The sequence below is a fragment of the Mustelus asterias genome, chromosome 6, assembly GCF_964213995.1.
Source record: "Mustelus asterias chromosome 6, sMusAst1.hap1.1, whole genome shotgun sequence".
NCBI classification, from domain to species: Eukaryota; Metazoa; Chordata; class Chondrichthyes; order Carcharhiniformes; family Triakidae; genus Mustelus; species Mustelus asterias.
This window is the reverse complement of record NC_135806.1, coordinates 147,620,566-147,643,967: the sequence shown is the minus strand read 5'-3', so window position 1 is coordinate 147,643,967 and position 23,402 is coordinate 147,620,566. Positions and strand designations below refer to the sequence as shown.

Genomic DNA, 23,402 nt, shown 5'->3' with positions numbered 1-23,402 from the left:
CTCGCTGTCTTGAGGCAAATCAGAGTGGATAAATCCCCAGGACCGGACAGGGTATTCCCACGGACCTTGAGGGAAGCTAGTGTTGAATTTGCAGGGACCCTGGCAGACATATTTAAAATGTCAGTATTCACGGGGGAGGTGCCGGATGATTGGAGGGTGGCTCATGTTGTTCCGTTGTTTAAAAAAGGTTCCAAAAGAAATCCTGGAAATTATAGGCCAGTAAGTTTGACGTCGGTGGTGGGCAAGTTGTTGGAAGGTGTGATAAGGGATAGGATCTACAAATATTTGGATAGACAGGGACTTATTAGGGAGAGTCAACATGGCTTTGTGCATGGTAGGTCATGTTTGACCAATCTATTAGAGTTTTTCGAGGAGGTTACCAGGAAAGTGGATGAAGGGAAAGCGGTGGATGTTGTCTACCTGGATTTCAGCAAGGCCTTTGACAAGGTCCCTCATGGGAGGTTAGTTAGGAAGGTTCAGTCGCTAGGTATACATGGGGAGGTAGTAAATTGGATTAGACACTGGCTCAATGGAAGAAGTCAGAGAGTGGTTGTGGAGGATTGCTTCTCTGAGTGGAGGCCTGTGACTAGTGGTGTGCCGAAGGGATCGGTGTTGGGTCCATTGTTGTTTGTCATCTATATCAATGATCTGGATGATAATGTGGTCAATTGGATCAGCAAGTTTGCTGATGATACAAAGATTGGAGGTGTAGTGGACAGTGAGGAAGGTTTTCAAAGCTTGCAGAGGGATTTGGACCAACTAGAAAAATGGGCTGAAAAATGGCAAATGGAATTTAACGCAGACAAGTGTGAGATATTGCACTTTGGAAACCAAAGAAGAACGTACAGGGTAAATGGTAGGACTCTGAAGAGTGCAGTTGAACAGAGGGATCTGGGAATACAGGTACAGAGTTCCCTAAAAGTGACGTCACAGGAGGATAGGGTCGTAAAGAGTGCCTTTGGTACATTGGCCTTTATAAATCGGAGTATCGAGTATAAAAGTTGGAGTGTTATGATAAGGTTATATAAGGCACTGGTGAGGCCGAATTTGGAGTATTGTGTACAGTTTTGGTCACCGAGTTACAGGAAGGATGTAAATCAGATTGAAAGAGTGCAGAGAAGGTTCACAAGGATGTTGCCGGGACTTGAGAAGCTGAGTTACAGAGAGAGATTGAATAGGTTGGGAGAAGATTGAGGGGAGATTTGATAGAGGTGTATAAGATTTTGATGGGTATAGATAGAGTGAATGCAAGCAGGCTTTTTCCGCTGAGGCTAGGGGAGAAAAAAACCACAGGGCATGGGTTAAGGGTGAAAGGAGAAAAGTTTAAAGGGAATATTAGGGGGGGCTTCTTCACGCAGAGAGTGGTGGGAGTGTGGAATGAGCTGCCGGATAAAGTGGTAAATGCGGCGTCACTTTTAACATTTAAGAAAAAGTTGGACGGGTTCATGGATGAGAGGGGTGTGGAGGGATATGGTCCAAGTGCAGGTCAGTGGGACTAGGCATAAAATGGTTCGGCACAGACAAGGAGGGCCAAAAGGCCTGTTTCTGAGCTGTAATTTTCTATGGTTCTATGGTCAGAGAATACAGCACGATATAGATAGGCTGGAACATTGGGCGGAGAAATGACAGATGGAATTTAATCCAGATAAATGCAAAGTGATGCATTTCGGTAGATATAATGTAAGGGGGAGCTATACAATAAATGGCAGAACCATTGTGGCCAGGGGAAGTTTTTGGAGGGTTTAAAAAGGGCTTACCTTGGAGGTTCAGCTTCATTGTTCCCAGGAGCAGGCTGAGGGTAAGAGAGTGGGTTTTCTGACTGTAATTAAGTATTTATTTTTTCAGTTAATTTTGGGTTTAAAATCGGAGGTTTTTTTCAAAACTGGAAGTCAGGCCAGGAGTGGCCAGGGGAAGTTTTTGGAGGGTTTAAAAAGGGCTTACCTTGGAGGTTCAGCTTCATTGTTCCCAGGAGCAGGCTGAGGGTAAGAGAGTGGGTTTTCTGACTGTAATTAATTATTTATTTTTTCAGTTAATTTTGGGTTTAAAATCGGAGGTTTTTTTCAAAACCGGAAGTCAGGCCAGGAGTGGCCAGGGGAAGTTTTTGGAGGGTTTAAAAGTGCACCAAAGTATACAGCGGGCAGCATAGCAGCGGGCAGCAGAGTGAGTGGGAAGTTGAGTGAGCCGTCAGGGCTTTGGCTCACAGGGCTTGGACGAGCAGGAGTGAGTTTTTGTTTCATAGAACATAGAACAGTACAGCACAGAACAGGCCCTTCGGCCCACGATGTTGTGCCGACCTTCATCTGAAACCAAGATCAAGCTATCCCACTCCCTACCATCCTGGTGTGCTCCATGTGCCTATCCAATAACCGCTTAAATGTTCCTAAAGTGTCTGACTCCACTATCACTGCAGGCAGTCCATTCCACACCCCAACCACTCTCTGCGTGAAGAACCTACCTCTGATATCCTTCCTATATCTCCCACCATGAACCCTATAGTTATGCCCCCTTGTAATAGCTCCATCCACCCGAGGAAATAGTCTTTGAACGTTCACTCGATCTATCCCCTTCATCATTTTATAAACCTCTATTAAGTCTCCCCTCAATCTCCTCCGCTCCAGAGAGAACAGCCCCAGTTCCCTCAACCTTTCCTCATAAGACCGACACTCCAAACCAGGCAGCATCCTGGTAAATCTCCTCTGCACTCTCTCCAGCGCTTCCACATCCTTCTTATAGTGAGGTGACCAGAACTGCACGCAATATTCCAAATGCGGTCTCACCAAGGTCCTGTACAGTTGCAGCATAACCCCACGGCTCTTAAACTCCAACCCCCTGTTAATAAAAGCTAACACACTATATGCCTTCTTCACAGCTCTATCCACTTGAGTGGCAACCTTTAGAGATCTGTGGATATGGACCCCAAGATCTCTCTGTTCCTCCACAGTCTTCAGAACCCTACCTTTGACCCTGTAATCCACATTTAAATTTGTCCAACCAAAATGAATCACCTCACATTTATCAGGGTTAAACTCCATTTGCCATTTTTCAGCCCAGCTTTGCATCCTATCTATGTCTCTTTGCAGCCTACAACACCCCTCCACCTCATCCACTACTCCACCAATCTTGATGTCATCAGCAAATTTACTGATCCACCCTTCAGCCCCCTCCTCTAAGTCATTAATAAAAATCACAAAGAGCAGAGGACCAAGCACCGATCCCTGCGGCACTCCGCTAGCAACCTGCCTCCAGTCCGAAAATTTTCCATCCACCACCACCCTCTGTCTTCGATCAGATAGCCAGTTACCTATCCAATCGGCCAACTTTCCCTCTATCCCACACCTCCTTACTTTCATCATAAGCCGACCATGGGGGACCTTATCAAACGCCTTACTAAAATCCATGTATATGACATCAACCGCCCTACCTTCATCAACACACCTAGTTACCTCCTCAAAAAATTCTATCAAATTTGTGAGGCACGATTTGCCCTTCACAAATCCGTGCTGACTATCCCGGATTAATCCGCATCTTTCTAAATGGTCGTAAATCCCATCCCTAAGGACCTTTTCCATCAATTTACCAACCACCGAAGTAAGACTAACCGGTCTATAATTACCAGGGTCATTTCTATTCCCTTTCTTAAACAGAGGAACAACATTTGCCACTCTCCAGTCCTCTGGCACCATCCCCGTGGACAGCGAGGACCCAAAGATCAAAGCCAAAGGCTCTGCAATCTCATCCCTCGCCTCCCAAAGTTATTAACTTTTCACTGTCTTACTTGACATAAAGTGTCCAGTATGAGTGTGAAACCAATGTGTTGTTCCCAGTGTAGGATGTGGGAGGTCCTGGAGGCATCTGGCCTCCCGGACATCCACATCTGTGAGGGGTGTGTCGAGCTGCGGTTCCTGAGAGACCGTGTTAGGGAGCTGGAACTACAGCTCGAGGATCTTAGGCTGATGAGGGAGAATGAGGAGGTGATAAACAAGAGCTATCATCAGGTGGTCACACCAGGGCCACGGGAAGAGGCCAAGTGGGTGACGGCCAGGAAGGGTAAGGCTAGGGTGGTTGAGAGCACCCCGGTGGATTTGCCCCTGCACAACAAGTACTCCTGCTTGAGTACTGCTGGGGGGGACAGCCCGCCTGGGGGAAGCAGCAGTGGCCGTGTCTCCGCAGTGGAGTCCAGCCCTGTAACTCAGAGGGCTAAGGAAAAGAGGAGGAAGGCGGTATTAATCGGGGACTCGATGGTGAAGTGGACAGACAGGCGTTTCTGCGGAGGTAGGCGGGATTCTCGCATGGTGGTCTGCCTCCCTGGGGCCGGGATCCAGGATGTCGCTAGTCGCGTCCCAGAAATCCTGAGGTGGGAGGGAGAGGAGCCTGAGGTAGCGGTACATATTGGTACCGCTGATGTGGGTAGGAAGGGAGAAGGGGTCATGAAAAGGGAGTACAGGGAATTAGGGAGACAGCTGAGAAAGAGGAAAGCAAAGGTAGTAATCTCAGGATTACTGCCTGTGCCACGGGAAGGTGAGGGCAGGAATGGAATGAGGTGGAGGATCAATGTGTGGCTGAGGGACTGGTGCAGGGGGCAGGGATTCAGGTTCCTGGACCATTGGGACCTCTTTAGGGGCAGGGGTGATCTGTATACAAAAAACGGGTGGAACTTGAATCACACGGGGACCAATATCCTGGCCGGTAGGTTGGCTAAGGCTACTGGGGAGAATTTAAACTAGATAGGTTGGGGGGAGGGGAGCTAGAAGAGTTGACTAGGATCAAGGAACTAATTGATGGGGGGGAGGATGCAGGGGTAAGGGGAATTACAAAATTAATGGTAGAGGAGAGGGTGCAAGTGAATGAAGGCGGTAATTTAGATAAGGGAGTAGAGGGAGACGGTGTTCGCGACTCATCAAAGCGGGTTCAGATAAAAGCTGGAATAAGGACACTTTGCCTGAATGCACGAAGCATTCGGAACAAGGTGAATGAGTTGATGGTGCAAATCAGCACAAGTGGGTACGATCTAGTGGCCATTACAGAAACGTGGCTGAAAGGTGACCAGGACTGGGAGATGAATATCCAGGGGTATCAGGCGTTTAGGAAGAATAGACAGGAAGGAAAAGGTGGTGGGGTCGCGCTATTAATAAGAGATAATATCAGGGTAGTACTGAGGGATGACATAGGCTCTGAGGAACAAAACGTGGAATCGTTATGGGTAGAGATGAGGAATAGTAGAGGGAGAAAGACACTAGTAGGTGTGGTATATAGGCCCCCGAATAATAATGTTGAGGTAGGGAGGGCTATAAACAAGCAGATAAGGGATGCGTGTAAAAACGGAACGGCAATAATCATGGGGGACTTCAACATGCACATTGACTGGCAGACTCAAGTCGGTAAGGGTGGAATGGAGGAAGAGTTCTTAGAATGCTGTCGGGATAGTTTCCTTGAACAGCATGTTACGGAACCGACGAGGGAACGAGCTATTTTGGATCTGGTATTGTGTAACGAGGTAGGTAGAATTAAGGATCTTATTGTGAAGGACCCTCTTGGGTCTAGTGACCACAATATGGTCGAATTTCTGATTCAGATGGAAGAGGAGAAAGTTTGGTCTCAAACCAGTGTCCTCTGTTTGAACAGAGGGAAATATGATAGGATGAGGGATGAATTGGCTAAGGTAGACTGGGAGAGCAGGCTGGCAGGTAGGATAGCTGAGGAACAGTGGAGGATTTTTAAGGAGATCCTTTTCAGTTCTCAGCAAAAATATATTCCAGCAAAAAACAAGGATTGTAAGAAAAGGGAGAACCAGCCGTGGATAACGAAGGAAATAAAGGAGAGTATTAAAATAAAAACAGCTGCGTACAGAGTGGCCAAAAATAGTGGAGAAACAAGTGATTGGGAAAAATTTAAGAAACAACAAAGAGAGACTAAGAAAGCGATAAAGAAAGGAAGGATAGACTATGAAGCTCGGCTAGCAATTAATATAAAAAATGATAGTAAAAGTTTTTATAAATATATAAAAAGGAATAGAGTGGCTAGAGTGAATGTTGGACCCTTGGAGGACGAGAGGGGGGAGTTAATAATGGGAAATGAGGATATGGCTGAGTCTTTAAATAAGTTTTTTGTGTCGGTCTTCACGGTGGAGGACACAAATAGTTTGCCAAATATTAACGATAGAGGGTTGGCAGCAGGAGAAATACTTAATACAATTAATGTTACCAGAGAGGCAGTGCTGGGTAGACTAATGGGACTGAAGGTGGACAAGTCCCCGGGTCCGGATGGAATGCATCCCAGGGTATTGAAAGAAATGTCAGAGGTAATAGTGGATGCGTTAGTGATTATTTATCAAAACTCGTTGCATTCTGGGGTAGTGCCGGTTGATTGGAAAACGGCTAATGTTACGCCGCTGTTTAAAAAAGGAAGGAGACAAAAGGCGGGTAACTATAGGCCGGTCAGCTTAACGTCTGTAGTAGGGAAAATGCTGGAATCCATTATTAAGGAGGAGATAGCAGGGCATCTGGATAGAAATGGTTCGATCAATCAGACGCAGCATGGATTCATGAGGGGAAAGTCGTGCTTGACGAACATGTTGGATTTTTATGAAGATGTGACGAGGGCGGTTGATGGAGGAGAACCGGTGGATGCGGTGTTTTTGGATTTCCAAAAGGCGTTTGATAAGGTGCCCCATAAAAGGCTGCTGAAGAAGATTAGGGCACACGGAGTTGGGGGTAGTGTGTTAAAGTGGATTGGGGACTGGCTATCCGACAGGAAGCAAAGAGTCGGAATAAATGGGTGTTTTTCCGGTTGGAGGAAGGTAACTAGTGGCGTGCCGCAGGGATCGGTACTCGGGCCGCAACTGTTTACCATTTATATAGATGATCTGGAGGAGGGGACGGAGTGTAGGGTAACGAAGTTTGCAGACGACACAAAGATAAGTGGAAAAGTGAATCGTGTGGAGGACGGAGAAGATCTGCAGAGAGATTTGGACAGGCTGAGTGAGTGGGCGAGGATATGGCAAATGGAGTATAACGTTGAGAAATGCGAGGTTATACACTTTGGAGGAAATAATAACAAATGGGATTACTATCTCAATGGAAACAAATTAAAACATGCTACCGTGCAAAGGGACCTGGGGGTCCTTGTGCATGAGACGCAAAAGCCCAGTCTGCAGGTACAACAGGTGATCAAGAAGGCAAATGGGATGTTGGCCTATATTGCGAGGGGGATAGAATATAAAAGCAGGGATGTCTTGATGCACCTGTACAGGGCATTGGTGAGGCCGCAGCTGGAATACTGTGTGCAGTATTGGTCCCCTTATATGAGGAAGGATATATTGGCATTGGAGGGAGTGCAGAGAAGGTTCACCAGGTTGATACCGGAGATGAGGGGTTTGGATTATGAGGAGAGGCTGAGGAGATTGGGTTTGTACTCGTTGGAGTTTAGAAGGATGAGGGGGGATCTTATGGAGACTTATAAGATAATGCGGGGGCTGGATAGGGTGGAGGCGGAGAGATTCTTTCCACTTAGTAAGGAAGTTAAAACTAGAGGACACAGCCTCAAAATAAAGGGGGGTCGGTTTAAGACAGAGTTGAGGAGGAACTTCTTCTCCCAGAGGGTGGTGAATCTCTGGAAATCTCTGCCCACTGAGGTGGTGGAGGCTACCTCGCTGAATATGTTTAAAGCGCGGATGGATGGATTTCTGAGCGGTAAGGGAATTAAGGGTTATGGGGATCAGGCGGGTAAGTGGTACTGATCCACGTCAGATCAGCCATGATCTTATTGAATGGCGGGGCAGGCTCGAGGGGCTAGATGGCCTACTCCTGCTCCTATTTCTTATGTTCTTATGTTCTTATCAGGAGGATAGAAACACAGAAGGACCTGGGTGTACAAGTCCACAGATCCTTAAAGGTGGCAGCACAGGTGGAGAGGGTGGTGAAGAAGGCATATGGCATGCTTGCCTTTATTGGACGGGGCATAGAATATAAAAGTTGGCATATGATGTTGCAGCTGTATAGAACGATGGTTAAGCCACATTTGGAACACTGCGTCCAGCTCTGGTCGCCACACTACCAGAAGGACGTGGAGGCTTTGGCGAGAGCACAGAGAAGGTTTACCAGGATGTTGCCTGGTATGGAGGGTCTTAGCTATGAGGAGAGATTGGGTAAACTGGGGTTGTTCTCCCTGGAAAGATGGAGGATGAGCGGTGACCTAATAGAGGTGTATAAAATTATGAAGGACATAGATAGGGTGAACAGTGGGAAGCTTTTTCCCAGGTCGGAGGTGACGAACACAAGGGGTCACGGGTTCAAGGTGAGGGGGGGCAAGGCTCAATACAGATGTCAGGGGGACATATTTTACACAGAGGGTGGTGGGGGCCTGGAATGCACTGCCAAGCAAGGTGATTGAGGCGGACATGCTGGGATCGTTTAAGACTTATCTAGATAGCCACATGAACAGACTGGGAATAGAGGGATACAAAAGAATGGTCCAGTTGGGCACATGAGCGGCGCAGGCTTGGAGGGCCGAAGGGCCTGTTCCTGTGCTGTATTGTTCTTTGTTCAGTATCTGAGGAGTCGCGAATGGTGCTGAACAAACAAACATCCCATTTCTGATCATATGAAGGAAGGACGGTGATTTATGTAACATCTGAAGTTGGTTGGATCTTGGACACTACTCTGAGGAACTCCTCTAGTGATGTTCCGGAACTGAGATGATTGACCTCCAACCACCACAACCATGTTCCTTGATGATCGGTATAACTCCAAGCAGAGTACATCTCTGTGATGCAGGTATTCTGGCACTACGACAACACTGTGGCATAAATTCAGCCCAAAACATTACCTAATCTACAGCCAGAAAGGTGAGCCTCATTCCAGCAAATGTGGAAATTTCTTAACTCACTTGTGGTTGCAGATGTGGCGAAAATGGTGCAGACATTTTATCTTGATGTGAATAAAGTTAAAGTTAATTTATTAGTCACAAGTAGGCTAACATTAACACTGCAATGAAGTTACTGTGAAAATCCCCTTGTCACCACACTTCGGCACCTGTTCGGGTACACTGAGGGAGAATTTAGCATAGCCAATATACCAAACCAGCACATCTTTCAGACCATGGGAGGAAACCGGAGCACTCGGAGGAAACCCACGCAAACACGGGGAGAACGTGCAAACTCCACACAGACAGTGACCCAAGCCGGGAATCGAACCTGGGTCCCTGGTGCTGTGAGGCAGCAGTGCTAACCTTTGTGCCACCGTGCCGAATATCATGTTTTGGGATGGGCTACAAGACAGGATAGGAGCTGGAAGTTTTGCAGAGTAGGGCTCTAGGAATTCTGTACCAGCTGTCTCAGAGACTCAGACACAACCTGGAACACTGCGAGGCAATAGTGAAGCAATGAGAAACAACAAAACTCCCATTGCTTCAAAAGCAAAACATGCACCCCAGGGACTTTCATATTTACAATGAAATCATTTGCACTCACTTCTTGAGGAAAACTGAGAGGAAGTTCTGGGCTGTTCTCATTGCTGTTTCATACGAGTTGGTAATTAGAACATCTTGATCAACCTGCAAGGTGAAACACAGAAAACTAAAAGATATTTCAATTTGGAAGGGGGCAAGTAGAGAGAGAAGAGGCATCCAGAAACCTTTATCATTGTAATACCAAACCAATCTAATCCCCAGTGCGATACTGAGAGAATATTTGAATGATACATCTCATTGGTTGTTAATGTATTGGCATTGCATCTTTCATTGAGGAAAGATATTAACAAATTATTTCTTTATCAGTAATTCATCTGCATAACCAGACATCGATCACTACACAACATGCTTCAGAATTTTAATTGGGGAGATATTCCTATCAATCCATAATTCAAGCATTCAGAAATGCATGGGTTATTCAGAGCAATAAAATCTGACAAATAATATCTTTTTGAATACTGGGTACAGTAAATGTTGTAATGTCCTGATATGGATTTTCAGATGTATTTGTTAGTTATCTCACAAGAAGACTGGTTTAGAATAAAATTAGGTGCAAGGGACAAGAGGAAATACAGCAGCAAGGATAGGAAAGTATAAGAATAAAAGTAAAGGGTACAATTTAATTAGAAAAGAATTTGGAGTCGTGCGCACTAGGGGAATTGGTGGGTCCAAAGCATGGAGAAGATATAATGGCATGGAGAAGTGGGATGGCATCAAAGGATGGAATGCCATGAGCTGGGGTGACAAGGGACAGGAGGAATGGGAAGGATGGCATTGGAGGGATGGGAAAGCATGGTAGGGTAGAGATGATGAAATTGGTTCAGGATACTATTTTGATTGCAAACCTTATGCCATTTTATGTCGAAAGAAATTTCTCGAATATTTAATTCAACAAGATTTTGAAATTCCTGATTACACAACGATGACAAATAGCAAAAAAAGTTCAAGGATGTTGGACAGGGATTTTTTAAACATATTTGTTCATTTGGTCTCAGCGACACTGGCTAGGCCAGTATTTATTTCCAATCCCTAAGTGCCCTCAGAAAATTGCTGGTGAGCTGCCCCTGCAATCCGTACATTGTAGGAATGCCCACAATGCTGTTCGGAAGTTCCAGGATTCGGACCCAGTGACGGTGAAGGAACGCAAGTAGGATGGATGAAACAATGACAGATGCAAATTAATGATGACAAATGGAAAATGGAACATGTTTCCCAAATATGTCCTACCTACATAGAGCAGGAAAAATCCAATCCAGCCAATCGTTGTCCCATCAGTCCACTCTCAACAACAGCAAAGTGACAGAAGGTGTTGGATGCAGTGCAATCAAAGGTCATTCACTCGGCAATAAGGTAAAGTCGCCTTTGAAGTGAGGGACAACATTGAGAAAGCAGGCCTTCATGAATAGCCTCAGCCAGAGTGGGAATTGAACCCATGGTGTTGGCGTCAGTGCATCACAAACCAGCCATCCAGTCAACTGACCTAACTGACTCCTCGCCAATAACATAGATCCGGTAGAGGTGACAGAGATACTTCACAGGACCTTTCTGGGAGAAGTCAGCAGGGCAACATCTACTAAGAAGTGGGAAGCGGAAGATCTGGTGTCAAGGAGCAGTGAGCCCGAAACAATACATTAATGTTTCTCTCCCTCCCTCCTCCTCAAAAAGGAGCAGCACAGTGGCGAGCACTGCTGCCTCACAGTGCCAGGGACCCGAGTTCAATTCCGGCTTCGGGTCACTGTGTGGAGTTTGCACATTCTGCCTGTGCCTGCGTGGTTTTCCTCCGGGTGCTCCGGTTTTCTCCCACAGTCCAAAGATGTGCAGGTTAGGTTGATTGCTCATGCTAAATTGCCCCTTAGTGTCAGGGGGATTAAATATATGGCGTTACGGGGATAGAACGTAAGAACTAGGAACAGGAGTGGGCCATCTGGCCCCTCGAGCCTGCTCCACCATTCAATGAGATTATGGCTGATTTGTTTGTGGACTCAGCTCCACTTACCCGCCCGCTCACCATAACCATTAATTCCTTTACTGTTCAAAACTTTATCTATCCTTGCCTTAAAAACATTCAATGAGGTAGCCTCAACTGCTTCACTGGGCAGGGAATTCCAGATTCACAACTCTTTGGGTGAAGAAGTACCTCCTCAACTCAGTCCTAAATCTGCTTCCCCTTATTTTGAGGCCATGCCCCCTAGTTCTAGTTTCACCTGCCAGTGGAAACAACTTCCCTGCTTCTATCTTATCTATTCCCTTCATAATCTTACATGTTTCTATAAGATCTCCCCTCATTAGAGTCATAGAGGTTTACAGCATGGGAACAGGCCCTTCGGCCCAACTTGTCCATGCCGCCCTTTTGTTTTAAAACCCGTAAGCTAATCCCGATTGCCCGCATTTGGCCCATATCCCTCTATACCTATCGTACCCATGTAACTATCAGAATGCATTTTAAAAGACAAAATTGTACCTGCCTCTACTACTACCTCTGGCAGCTTGCTCCAGACACTCACCACACTTTGTGAGAAAAAATTGCCCCTCTGGTCACTTTTGTATCTCTCCCCTCTCACCTTAAACCTATGCCCTCTAGTTTTAGACGCCCCTACCTTTGGGAAAATATATTGACTATCTAGCTGATCTGTGCCCCTCATTATTTTATAGACCTCTATAAGGTCACCCCTCAGCCTCCTACGCTCCAGAGAAAAAACTTCCAGTCTATCCAGCCTCTCCTTATAACTCAATCCATCAAGTCCCGGTAGCATCCTAGTAAATCTTTTCTGCACTCTTTATAGTTTAATAATATCCTTTCTATAATAGGGTGACCAGAATTACACACAGTATTCCAAGTGTGGCCTTACCAATGTTTTGTACAACTTCAACATGACTGTATTCAATGTTCTGACCGATGAAACCAAGCATGCCAAATGCCTTCTTCACCACTCTGTCCACCTGTGACTCCACTTTCAAGGAGCTATGAACATGTACCCCGAGATCTCTTTGTTCTGTAACTCTCCCTAACGCCCTACCATTAACTGAGTAAGTCCTGCCCTGGTTCAATCTACCAAAACGCATCACCTCGCATTTGTCTAAATTAAACTCCATCTGCCATTCGTCAGCACACTGGCCCAATTGATCAAGATCCCGTAGCAATTGGAGATAATTTTCTTCACTGGCCACTATGCCACCAATCTCAGTGTCATCTGCAAACTTACTAACCATGCCTTCTATATTCTCATCCAAATCATTAATATAAATGACAAATAACAGTGGACCCAGCACTGATCCCTGAGGCACACCGCTGGTCACAGGCCTCCAGTTTGAAAAACAACTCTCTACAACCACCCTCTGGCTTCTGTCAAGAAGCCAATTTTGCATCCATTTAGATATCTCACCCTGAATCCCGTGAGATTTAACCTTGTGCAACAACCTACCATGCGGTACCTTGTCAGAGGCCTTGCTAAAGTCCATGGAGACAACATTAACTGCACTGCCCTCATCTACCTTCTTGGTTACCCCTTCAAAAAGCTCAATCAAATGTGAGAGATAGGTACTACTGTGAGGAACTCCTGCAGTGATGTCCTGGAATGGAGATGATTGACCTCTAACAGCCACAATCATCTTCCTTTGTGCCAGGTATGACTCCAACCAATGGCATCCCAAACTCCTCCGGATGCAAACTGACTTTAGTTTGGCTCAGGTTCCTTGATGCCACATTTGGTCAAATGCTGCCTTGATGTCAAGGGCAGTTAACGTGACCTCACTTCTGAAGTTCAGTTCGTTTGTCCATGGTCAGGAACCGAGTGGCCCTAGCAGAATCTAAACTTAACATTAGTGAGCAGGCTAAACAAGTGCCGCTTGATAGCATTGTCAACGACAAAGTCCCAGGGCCTGATGGCATCTATCCTCGACTGCTCAGGGAGACGAGATATGAAATTGCTGGGCCTCTGACGGAAATCTTTGTCGCTTCTTTGGACACGGGTGAGGTCCCTGAGGATTGGAGGATAGCGAATGTGGTCCCGTTGTTTAAGAAGGGTAGCAGGGATAACCCAGGAAATTATAGGCCGGTGAAGCTTGACGTCCGTGGTAGGGAAGTTGTTGGAGAGGATTCTTAGAGACAGGATGTATGTGCATTTAGAACGGAACAATCTCATTAGTGACAGACAGCATGGTTTTATAAGAGGGAGGTCGTGCCTTACAAATTTGGTGGAGTTTTTTGAGGAAGTGACAAAAACGGTTGATGAAGGAAGGGCCGTGGATGTCGTCTATATGGATTTCAGTAAGGCATTTGACAAAGTCCCACATGGCAGGTTGGTTAAGAAGGTTAAGGCTCATGGGATACAAGGAGAAGTGGCTAGATGGGTGGGGAACTGGCTTGGTCATAGGAGACAGAGGGTAGTGGTCGAAGGGTCTTTTTCCGGCTGGAGGTCTGTGACCAGTGGTGTTCCGCAGGGCTCTGTACTGGGACCTCTGCTATTTGTGATATATATAAATGATTTGGAAGGTGGTGTAACTGGTGTAATCAGCAAGTTTGCGGATGACACGAAGATGGCTGGACTTGCGGATAGCGAAGAGCATTGTCGGGCAATACAGCAGGATATAAATAGGCTGGAAAATTGGGCGGAGAGGTGGCAGATGGAGTTTAATCCGGATAAATGCGAAGTGATGCATTTTGGAAGAAATAATGTAGGGAGGAGTTATACAATAAATGGCAGAGTCATCAGGAGTATAGAAACACAGAGGGACCTAGGTGTGCAAGTCCACAAATCCTTGAAGGTGGCAACACAGGTGGAGAAGGTGGTGAAGAAGGCGTATGGTATGCTTGCCTTTATAGGACGGGGTATAGAGTATAAAAGCTGGAGTCTGATGATGCAGCTGTAGAGAACGCTGGTTAGGCCACATTTGGAGTACTGCGTCCAGTTCTGGTCGCCGCACCACCAGAAGGACGTGGAGGCGTTAGAGAGAGTGCAGAGAAGGTTTACCAGGACGCTGCCTGGTATGGAGGGTCTTAGCTATGAGGAGAGATTGGGTAGACTGGGGTTGTTCTCCTTGGAAAGACGGAGAATGAGGGGAGATCTAATAGAGGTGTACAAGATTATGAAGGGTATAGATAGGGTGAACGGTGGGAAGCTTTTTCCCAGGTCGGAGGTGACGATCACGAGGGGTCACGGGCTCAAGCTGAGAGGGGCGAAGTATAACTCAGATATCAGAGGGACGTTTTTTACACAGAGGGTGGTGGGGGCCTGGAATGCGCTGCCAAGTAGGGTGGTGGAGGCAGGCACGCTGACATCGTTTAAGACTTACCTGGATAGTCACATGAGCAGCCTGGGAATGGAGGGATACAAACGATTGGTCTAGTTTGGACCAAGGAGCGGCACAGGCTTGGAGGGCCGAAGGGCCTGTTTCCTGTGCTGTACTGTTCTTTGTTCTTGTTCTTTGAAGCCTTCCATGACTTTGCTGATGATCAAATTAGACTGATGGGGCAGTGATTGGCTGGGTTGGATTTGACCCACTTTTTTTTATCAACAGGACATACCTGAGCAGTTTTCCACATGGTTGGGTAGATGCCAGTTTTGTAGCTGTACTGGAACAGCTTGATTGGGAGATTCCGGAGTACAGGGGATGGAACGGTGGCAGTGGTTAGCACTGCTGCTTCACAGCGAAAGGGACTCGGGTTCGATTCCTGGCTTGGGTCATTCTCTGTGTGGAGTCTGCACGTTCATCTGCGTGGGTTTCCTCTGGGTGCTCCGGTTCCCTCCCACATTCTGAAAGGCGTGCTGGTTAGGTGCATTGACCTGAACAGGCACCAGACTGTGGCGACTAGGGGAATTTCACAGTAACTTAATTGCAGTGCGAATGTAAGCCTTACTTGTGACTAATAAATAAACTTTAACATTTTTAAGTCTTGAATACTACTGCTAGAATATTGTGGAGGCTCATAGCATTTGTAGTATCCAGTGCCTTCAGCTGTTTCTTGATATCATATGGAGCAAATTGATTTTGCTAAAAGCTAGCATCTGTGATGCTCACGACAGTTCATCCACTTGGCACTTCTGGCTGAAGGTGGTTGCAATCTTGTCTTTTTCGCAGATGTGTTTGGGTTCACCAATCATTGAGGACGGGGGATAGTTGTGTAGTCTCCTCCTCCTCTGGGACCCTTGCTGTTTGTCATTTTCATAAATGACCTGGATGAGGAAGTGGAGGGATGGGTTGGTAAGTTTGCTGACGACACCAAGGTAGGTGGTGTTGTGGATAGTTTGGAGGGATGTCAGAAGTTGCAGCGAGACATAGATAGAATGCAAGACTGGGCGGAGAAGTGGCAGATGGACTTCAACCCGGATAAGTGTGTAGTGATCCATTTTGGCAGATCCAATGGGATGGAGCAGCAGTATAAAATGAAGGGTACCATTCTTAGCAGTGTAGAGGATCAGAAGGACCTTGGGGTCCGGGTCCATAGGACTCTTAAATCGGCCTCGCAGGTGGAGGATGCGGTCAAGAAGGCGTATGGCGTACTAGCCTTCATTAATCGAGGGATTGAGTTTAGGAGTCGGGAGATAATGCTGCAGCTTTATAGGACCCTGGTTAGACCCCACTTGGAGTACTGCGCGCAGTTCTGGTCACCTCATTACAGGAAAGATGTTGAAGCCATTGAAAGGGTGCAGAGGAGATTTACAAGGATGTTGCCTGGATTGGGGGGCATGCCTTATGAGGATAGGTTGAGGGAGCTTGGTCTCTTCTCCCTGGAGAGACGAAGGATGAGAGGTGACCTGATAGAGGTTTACAAGATGTTGAGGGGTCTGGATAGGGTGGACTCTCAGAGGCTATTTCCAAGGGCTGAAATGGTTGCTACGAGAGGACACAGGTTTAAGGTGCTGGGGGGTAGGTACAGGGGGGATGTCAGGGGTAAGTTTTTCACTCAGAGGGTGGTGGGTGAGTGGAATCGGCTGACGTCGGTGGTGGTGGAGGCAAACTCGTTGGGGTCTTTTAAGAGACTTCTGGATGAGTACATGGGATTTAATGGGATTGAGGGCTATAGATAGGCCTAGAGGTGGGGATGTGATCGGCGCAACTTGTGGGCCGAAGGGCCTGTTTGTGCTGTGACTTTCTATGTTCTATGTTCTATGTTCTTGTTGGTTGTTTAATTGTCAGCCAATATTCACAACTGAATATGGCAGGACGACAGAGATTTGATTTGATCCGTTGGTTTGAGATTGCTTAGCTTTGTCTATTACATGCTGTTCGGTATGCAGGTAGACATATATTGCAACTTCACCAGGTTGATATCTCATTTTTAGGCATGCTTTCCTGCACTCGTCATTTAACCAGGGTTGATCCGACAGTTTGACGGTAGAATAGGGTATATGGTGCGCCATGAGGTTATAGCTTGTGGTTGAATACAATTCTGCGGCTGCTGATGGCCCACAGTGCCCCATGGAAGCACAGTTTTGAGTTGCTAGATCTGTTTGAAATCTATCCCATTTGGCACGGCGAGAGTGTCTCAACACGATGGAGGGTATCTTCAATGGGAAGGCGCATCTTTGTTTCCACAAAGACTGTGGATTAATCCCTCCAACCAATACTGCTGTGGACCATGTCATTCACCATTCAGATACTAAATGAATACATTGCCTCAGTATTCACCAAAGAGAGGGACTTGACGGATGAGGATCCCAGGGTAAAGTGTGTAGATATTCTGGGTCATATCGATATCAAAAAGGTGGTTGTAATGGGCGTCTTAAAAAGCATTAAAGTAGCTGAGTTCCAGGGCCTGATGGGATCTACCCCAGAATACTGAGGGAGGCAAGAGCGGAAATTGCTGGGGCCTTGACAGAAATCTTTGTATCCTCACTGGCTACAGGTGAAGTTCCAGAAGACTGGAAGTAGTCAATGTTGTTCCATTGTTTAAGAAGGGCAGCAGGGATAATCCAGGAAATTATAGGCCGCTGAGCATTACGTCAGTGGTAGGGAAATTATTGGAAAAGATTCTTAGGGACAGGAATTACTCACATTTGGAAACAAATGGACTTCATGATGGAAAGCGTGGTTTTGTGAAGGGGAGGCAGTGCCTCACTAACTTGATCGAGTTTTTTGAAGAAGTGACGAAGATGATAGATGAAGGAAAGGTAGTGGATGTTGTCTACATGGATTTCAGTAAATCCTTTGACAAAGTACATCATGGTAGACTGGTATGAAAGGTGAAGTCACACGCGACCATAAGTGAGCTGGCAAGATGGATACAGAACTGGCTTGGCCATAGAAGACAGAGGGTAGCAGTAGAGGGGTGCTTTTCTGAATGGAGGGCTGTGACTAGCGGTGTTCCACAGGGGTCAGTTCTGGGACCTTTGTCGTTTGTAGTATATATAAATGATTTGGAGGAAAATGTAGCTGGTCTGATCAGTAAATTCGCAGATGACACAAAAATTGGCGGAATTGCGAATAATGAAGAGGATTGTCAGGGGATACAGCAAGGTATAGACCGGTTGCAGACTCGAGCGGAGAAATGGCAGATGGAGTTTAATTCGGACAAGTGTGAGATAATGCATTTTGGAAGATCCAATGCATGTAGGAATTATACAATAAATGGTAGAACCCTTAGGAGTACTGACAGGCAGAGAGATCTGGATGTACATGTTCACCGATCACGGAAAGTGGCAACACAGGTGGATAAGGTAGTCAAGAAAGCATACAACAAGCTTGCCTTCATCGGTCAGGGCATTCAGCATAAAAATTGGCGGGTCATGCTGCAGCTGTACAGAACCTTAGTAAGGCCTCATGTAGAATATTGTGTACAATTCTGGTCACCACACTACCAGAAGGATGTGGATGCTTTGGAGAGGGTACAGAAAAGATTTACCAGGATGTTGCCTGGCATTGATTTCACTGGAAAGATGTAGGCTGAGGGGAGACCCGATAGAGGTCTACAAAATTATGAGGGGCATAGACAGGGTGGATAGTCAGAGGCTTTTTCCCAGGGTGGAAGTGTCAATTATAAGAGGATACAGGTTCAAGGTGAGGGGGAGAAAGTTCAAGGGAGATGGGCGGGGAATGTTTTTCACGCAGAGAGTGGTGGGTGCCTGGAACTCGATGCCAGAGGTGGTGGTGGAAGCAGGCACATTAGCAACATTTAAGGGCGGCACGGTAACACAGTGGTTAGCACTGCTGCTTCACAGCTCCAGGAACCTGGGTTCGATTCCCGGCTTGGGTCACTGTCTGTGTGGAGTTTGCACATTCTCCTCGTGTCTGCCGTGGGTTTCCTCCGGGTGCTCCGGTTTCCTCCCACAGTCCAAAGATGTGCGGGTTAGGTTGATTGGCCATGCTAAAAATTGCCCTTAGTGTCCTGAGATGCGTAAGTTAGAGGGATTAGTGGGTAAAATATGTAGGGATATGGGGGTAGGGCCTGGGTGGGATTGTGGTCGGTGCAGACTCGATGGGCCGAATGGCCTCTTTCTGTACTGTAGGGTTTCTATGATTCTATGATTTCCTAAGAGGCATCTGGATGGGTACATGAATACAGAGGAAATAGAGGAAGATGGACCAATTAAGGGCCGAAGGCTTTTTTTAAGTTTAGTTAGGGCATCATGATCGGCACAGGCTTGGAGGGCTGAAGGGCCTGCTCCTCCGCTGTATTTTTCTTTGTTCCTTGACTAATTTGCTTAACGCCTGAAGTCACAAACCCCAACACTTGCCGTTGTATGCCTACAAAGGGCACTGAGCTTTTCTGCTTACCAATACAGAATTATATTTCACTCTACTGAGAAGCATGGGAACATGGATGCACTTTGCAGACTTCTGCTACACTACAGCTCCACAAAAAGTCGTCACTGCTTTCAATGTGAACCTGATAGACATGTTAAAGTGGATCAAATTCTACAGAGGTGGTGTTGCTGGAAGTCCTAAAGCGCATCAAGGTAGATAAATCCCCGGGACCTGATGAAGTGTATCCCAGGACATTGTGGGAGACTAGGGAGGAAATTGCGGGTCCCCTAGCCGAGATATTTGAATAGAAACATAGAAAACTACAGCACAAAACAGGCCCTTCGGCCCCATAAGTTGTGCCAAACATATCCCTACCTTTTAGACCTACCTATAACCCTCCATCCTATTAAGCCCTATGTACTCATCCAGGAGTCTCTTAAAAGACCCCATTGAGTTTGCCTCCTCCACCACTGACGGCAGCCGATTCCACTCGCCCACCACCCTCTGTGAAAAACTTACCCCTAACATTTCCCCTGTACCTACCCCCCAGCACCTTAAACCTGTGTCCTCTCGTAGCAGCCATTTCCACCCTGGGAAAAAGCCTCTGAGAGTCCACCCGATCTATGCCTCTCAACATCTTATACACCTCTATTAGGTCTCCTCGCATCCTACGTCTCTCCAAGGAGAAAAGACCGAACTTCCTCAACCTATCCTCATAAGGCATGCCACTCAATCCAGGCAACATCCTTGTAAATCTCCTCTGCACCCTTTCAACCTTTTCCACATCCTTCCTGTAATGAGGCGACCAGAACTGAGCACAGTACTCCAAGTGGGGTCTGACGAGGGTCTTATATAGCTGCAGGATTATCCCCGGACTCCTAAACTCAATCCCTCGATTGATAAAGGCCAGCACACCATACGCCTTCTTAACCACCTCCTCCACCTGCAGGGCCAATTTTAGAGTCCTATGGACCCGGATCATCAATGGTCACGGGTGAGGTGCCTGAAGACTGGAGAGTGGCAAAAGGTTGTGCCTTTGTTTAAAAAGGGCTGCAGGGAAAAGCCTGGGAACTACAGGCCAGTGAGCCTCACATCTGTGGTGGGTAAATTAATGGAAGGTATTTTGAGAGTCAGGATCTACAGGCATTTAGAGACGCAAAGACTGATTAGGGACTGTCAGCATGGCTTTGTGAGTGGAAAACCATGTCTCACAAATTTGAATGAGGTTTTTGAAGGGGTAACCAAGAAGGTAGATGAGGGCAGTACAGTTGATGTTGTCTACATGGACTTTAGCAAGGCGTTTGACAAGGTACCACATGGTAGGTTATTGCATAAGGTTAAATCTCATGGGATCCAGGGTGAGGTATCTAAATGGATACAAAATTGGCTTCTTGACAGAAGCCAGAGGGTGGCTGTAGAGAATTGTTTTTCAAACTGGAGGCCTGTGACCAGTGGTGTGCCTCAGGGGTCAGTGCTGGGTCCACTGTTATTTGTCATCTATATTAATGATTTGGATGAGAATATAGGAGGCATGGTTAGTAAGTTTGCAGATGACACCAAGATTGGTGGCATAGTGGACAGTGAAGAAAGTTATCTCCAATTGCAACGGGATCTTGATCAATTGAGCCAGTGGGCTGACGAATGGCAGATGGAGTTTAATTTAAACAAATGCGAGGTGATGCATTTTGGTAGATTGAACCAGGGCAGGATTTACTCAGTTAATGGTAGGGCGTTAGGGAGAGTTACAGAACAAAGAGATCTAGGGGTACATGTTCATAGCTCCTTGAAAGTGGAGTCACAGGTGGACAGAGTGGTGAAGAAGGCATTCGGCATGCTTGGTTTCATCGGTCAGAACATTGAATACAGGAGTTGGGGCGTCCTGTTGAAGTTGTACAAGACATTGGTAAGGCCACACTTGGAATACTGTGTGCAATTCTGGTCACCCTATTATAGAAAGGATGTTATTAAACTATAAAGAGTGCAGAAAAGATTTACTGGGATGCTACCGGGACTTGATGGATTGAGTTATAAGGAGAGGCTGGATAGACTGGGACTTCTTTCTCTGGAGCGTAGGAGGCTGAGGGGTGACCTTATAGAGGTCTATAAAATAATATGGGGCATAGACAAGGTAGATAGTCAATATCTTTTCCCAAAGATAGGGGAGTCTAAAACTAGAGGACAGAGGTTTAAGGTGAGAAGGGAGAGATACAAAAGTGTCCAGAGAGGCAATTTTTTCACACAGAGGGTGGTGAGTGTCCGGGACAAGCTGCCAGAGGTAGTAGTAGAGACGGGTACAATTGTATCTTTTAAAAAGCATTTAGATAGTTACATGGGTTCAAAGGGTACAGACGGATATGGGCCAAATGCGGGCAATTGGGATTAGCTTAGGGTTTTAAAAAAGGGTAGCATGCACAAGTTGGGCCGAAGGGCCTGTTTCCATGCTGTAAACCTCTATGACTGCTGATGCACGATTTGATTTGTTTGTAGTATATATAAATGATCTGGAAGTTTGCAGATGACTTGATTTGATTGATTATTGTCACGTGTTAACACACAGTGAAAAGTATTGTTTCTTGCGCACTATACAGATAAAGCATACCGTTCATAGAGAAGGAAACGAGTGGGTGCAGAATGTAGTGCTACAGTCATAGCTAGGGTGTAGAGACACGAAGATTGGTGGAGTTGCTAATAGTGTCAGGATTGTCAGAGGATACAACAGGATATAGATAGATTGGAGACTTGGGCACCAAAATGGCAGATGGGAGCTTAATCCTGACAAATGTGAGGTGATGCATTTTGGATGATTCGAATTTAGGTGTGAATTATCCTGTAAATGGCAGAACTCTTAGGAACATTAACATGGAGGGATCTAGACATGCAGCTCCACAGTTCCCCAAAAGTGGCAACGCTGGTGTCTAAGGTGATTTCTTCACTTTCCATCCTAATGAAGAATTCCATCATGTTATGGTCACTGTTCCCTAAAGGACTTTGCAAAACAATTATTACTTAACAGCTTCTAATTGCATATTACCCAATCTGGGATAAGATCATAGAAACCCTACAGTGCAGAAAGAGGCCACTGGGCCCATCGAGTCCACACCGACCACAATCCCACCCAGGCCTTACCCCCACATATTTACCCGCTAATCCCTTTAACCTACGCATCTCAGGACACTAAGGGGCAATTTTAGCATGGCCAATCGACTTAACTCGCACATCTTTGGACTGTGGGAGGAGACCGGAGCACCTGGAGGAAACCCATGCAGACACGAGGAGAATGTGCAAACTCCACACAGACAGTGACCCAAGCCGGGAATCGAACCCAGGTCCCTGGAGCTGTGAAGCAGCAGTGCTAACGACTGTGCTACCGTGCCGCCCTGTTGTTCCTGAGTTGGTTCCTCAACATAGTCGTGTTGAAAAACCATTTTGCACACACGCCAGGAACTCATCTGCTAATCTGATTTCCCCAATCTATATATAGATTAAAGCTACCCATGATTATTGCCGTATCATAGAATGCCTATACAGTGCAGGAGGCTATTTGACCCATCAAGTCTGCACCAACCCTCCAACAGAGATCTTACCCAGGCCCTACCCCATAACTCCACATATTTACCCCATTAATCCCCCTAAACCTACATATCTTTGTCTTTCATTTCTACCTTTGTTTATCTCGTGTCGTCCTGCTCAGGTTCCCATTCCCCTGCTACTCTAATTTAAAGTATCCCCAGCAGCACAAGCATCGGACTCCTCAGTCACCTGAGAATTCAGTTTTAGTGTCCTTCTTGACTCTGAGGGACTGCCCAAGAAGCCACTAATGACACTTTTTAAAAACTCTAAGCAAGTTGATCCTGTCCTTAATGTTTCAGTACCCCCTCTCTTACCCACACTAATATTTTCTGCTTAATACGGCCAACTCTCCCATATCTTTCCTGAACATCAGGAATTTACATCTTCCTGCCCTGCCCTTTTCTAATCCAGGTCGCCATTTATTAACACCATAACATCACATTCCTGTGTGGCTAACTGTGATAGCAGCTCGACGGTCTTTATTCCATTCCGCGTATTTGCATGTATTAACCTAATTTTAATCTGACACGATTCAAAGAACAAAAAAAAAGAAAATTACAGCACAGGAACAGGCCCTTCGGCCCTCCAAGCCTGCACCGACCATGCTGCCCGACTGAACTAAAACCTCCTGCCCTTCCGGGGACCATATCCCTCTATTCCCATCCTATTCATGTACTTGTCAA

At 46.3% G+C, this 23,402-nt stretch overlaps 1 protein-coding gene across 10 annotated transcripts in view; it reads right to left on the bottom strand.

Annotated features, from left to right (window-relative positions):
- The window catches only part of LOC144495209 (nipped-B-like protein), a 728,344-nt gene that overhangs the window by 301,750 nt on the left and 403,192 nt on the right, over positions 1 to 23,402 (bottom strand). For all 10 annotated transcript variants that reach the window (XM_078215273.1, XM_078215271.1, XM_078215278.1 and 7 more), the window contains one exon: positions 9,467 to 9,549. In XM_078215273.1, coding sequence (XP_078071399.1) covers positions 9,467 to 9,549 — 83 coding nt within the window. The remainder of the gene's footprint in view (positions 1 to 9,466; positions 9,550 to 23,402) is intronic.